The following is a 2,454-nucleotide window of genomic DNA, read 5'->3' on the forward strand; positions in this document are numbered from 1 at the left end:
AATACTGTATAATTAATAGTATAGTTCAAGTTTGAGACGCCAGACATGCAAATATGTATTATATATCCTGTCCTGATGTCACGGCTTGGACCAGAAAAAAAACATGCATTGCAGGAAATGTTTACTTCGGTTATCACAGCTTTCCACCCTCGAGTAACCCCGTCAGTTTTCTGTTTGTCCAGATGCGTGTCTGCCGTGTTCTGGGGCTTGTGTTCTGTCCCAGATCCTGTAGGCTTCCTGACAGAGCCCTGCTCGAGTTTATCCTGCAGCTCAGAGAATCTCACCCCTTCAGCTCAGAGAATCACACCCCAAACCAGCTCAGAGAATCAGACACCCCAAACCAGCTCAGAGAATCAGACACCCCAAACTAGCTCAGAGAATCACACCCCAAACTCACTCCCTCTCCATCCCTTGGATCTTCCCCCAGCCCCCAGCCTCATAAATAAGAATACGCATCCGTTCCTCTCTGTCAAACCCGAGCCTAGCACTTTATTTACGAGCCCAGATCAGCTACCGCTCTGTCTCCCGGCAACCACGCGACATGGCAGCGTAGCCACCCCCCACCTGTCTGTAGCCTGCCCTGGTGCGGAATCCAGCTATGACCAGCGTGTAATTCCAGCTACCAGCTGTTTCAAAACCTAGCTTGAGCTTTTTTTCCCAGCAGGTCAGTCTGGCCTTTTCGAGAGCTACTTGGCATCCTTATCATGGGTGCATTGGCACCTATCGCAGATGCCGATTACATAAAGAACGGCTATAATACAGACCCCTCATGACTTCAGACGCTCCTATCACTGAAAAAGAGGACATGGCAAATTGCTGCTGTCGTCCAGAAATTTTTCAGATAATGGAGGAGGCTGTGGGCTCATTCCAATCGCTTATTTTTGTCTTTTTCTTTTACTTGCTCCTGACCCGGAAATCGATCAAGGTCCGTCATCTTTAAGGATGAAGTTAGGAACTTTCAATCTTTTCTTAGAGTGGGAAAACATCAGTGCATCCTTTGCAGAAGTATCTTTTCGGAAATCCTGACACCTGTGTGTCTACCTCTCCCCATCTGCCACGTCTGTAACTGACGTGGCTTCAAACTGACGTCTGAAGGAGCGAGGGCATTCCGTTTGCCTAATTCACGTTCTCTCCATCTCTCCCTGTCTTTACTTTTCCTTTAATCTTTTCCTCACCTCTCCCGATAGATGGAGCTAGGAGTATAAAAAATGGCAAGAACAAGAAAAGATGAGAAAAATAAGTGATTGGAATGAGCCCTGTGTCTCAAGCGTATCCCTCACCCTCCCTCTTTCTCTTTCCCCCTCTTTCTCTCCCTCCCCCTCTCTCTCTATCCCTCACCCTCCTTTCTCTCTCTCCCTCTCTCCCTCCCCCCGCTCTCCTCCTCTCTCCCCCTCTTCCTCTCTCTCCCCCTCCTCTCCTCTCTCTCTCCCCCTCTCTCCTCCTCTCTCTCCCCCTCTCTCTCCCTCCCCCCGCTCCACCTCTCTCTCCCCCCCTCTCTCCCCCTCTCTCCCTCTCCCCCCTCTCCCCTCCTCCCCCTCTCTCCCCTCCCCTCTCCTCCCTCTCTCCCTTCCTCCTCCTCTCTCCCTCTCCTCCTCCTCTCTCCCTCTCTCCCTCCTCTCTCCCCTCCTCCCTCCCTCTCCTCCCTCCCTCTCCCTCTCCCTCTCCCTCTCCCTCTCCCTCTCCCTCTCCCTCTCCCTCTCCCTCTCCCTCTCCCTCTCCCTCTCTCCCTCTCTCCCTCTCTCCCCCCCTCTCTCTCTCTCCCCCTCTCTCTCTCTCCCCCGCTAGAAGGCGTAGGGCGAGACGAAGAGCGTGACCTTGGTGACGTAGCGGCCGAGCGTGCTGCGGCGCTCCAGCTCGCTCATCTCCACCTCGGCCTCCAGCGTGGCGGGGCCCTGCACGGGGCTGACCAGCAGCAGCTGGCCCGTCTGCCGGCCGGCGCGCTGCACGGTGAAGTGGCGCCGGCCGCGGGCCCCCAGGAGCCCGAAGCGCAGCGTGTCCCCCAGCACGCGCGCCGCCGACACGCGGAACAGCACGCGCGGCGCCGACAGGTTGGACACCACCGACAGGAAGTGGAAGGACACGGAGTTGGGCGCCTGGGAGCACGCCTTGTTGTCCACGGGGCAGGGGTTCCGCTCGCACCGCCTGCGCGACGGGGGGGTCAGAGGGGGGGGGAGGAGGAGGAGGGAGGAGGAGGAGGAGGGGGGGAGGGGGAGGAGGAGGAGGGGGGAGGGGGAGGGGGAGGGGCAGGGGAGGGGGGGAGGGGGAGGGGCAGGGGTGGGGGGAGGAGGGAGGAGGAGGAGGAGGAGGGGGAGGGGCAGGGGTGGGGGGAGGAGGAGGAGGAGGGGGAGGGGCAGGGGTGGGGGGAGGAGGGAGGGGGAGGAGGGAGGAGGAGGAGGAGGGGGAGGGGGGAGGGGCAGGGGTGGGGGGAGGAGGGAGGAGGGAGGAGGAGGGGGA

The 2,454-nt window shown here is 58.7% G+C and overlaps 1 protein-coding gene across 1 annotated transcript in view; it reads right to left on the reverse strand.

The window, feature by feature from the left end:
- Window positions 1–1,781: 1,781 nt before the first annotated feature.
- Window positions 1,782–2,454, reverse strand: part of LOC133111999 (fibulin-7) — an 11,426-nt gene continuing 10,753 nt past the window's right edge. The window contains exon 8 of the mRNA XM_061222657.1: window positions 1,782–2,142. Within this exon, the coding sequence (XP_061078641.1) occupies window positions 1,782–2,142 (361 nt within the window). The remainder of the gene's footprint in view (window positions 2,143–2,454) is intronic.

This window comes from Conger conger, chromosome 15 (genome assembly GCF_963514075.1).
Source record: "Conger conger chromosome 15, fConCon1.1, whole genome shotgun sequence".
Lineage (NCBI taxonomy): Eukaryota > Metazoa > Chordata > Actinopteri > Anguilliformes > Congridae > Conger > Conger conger.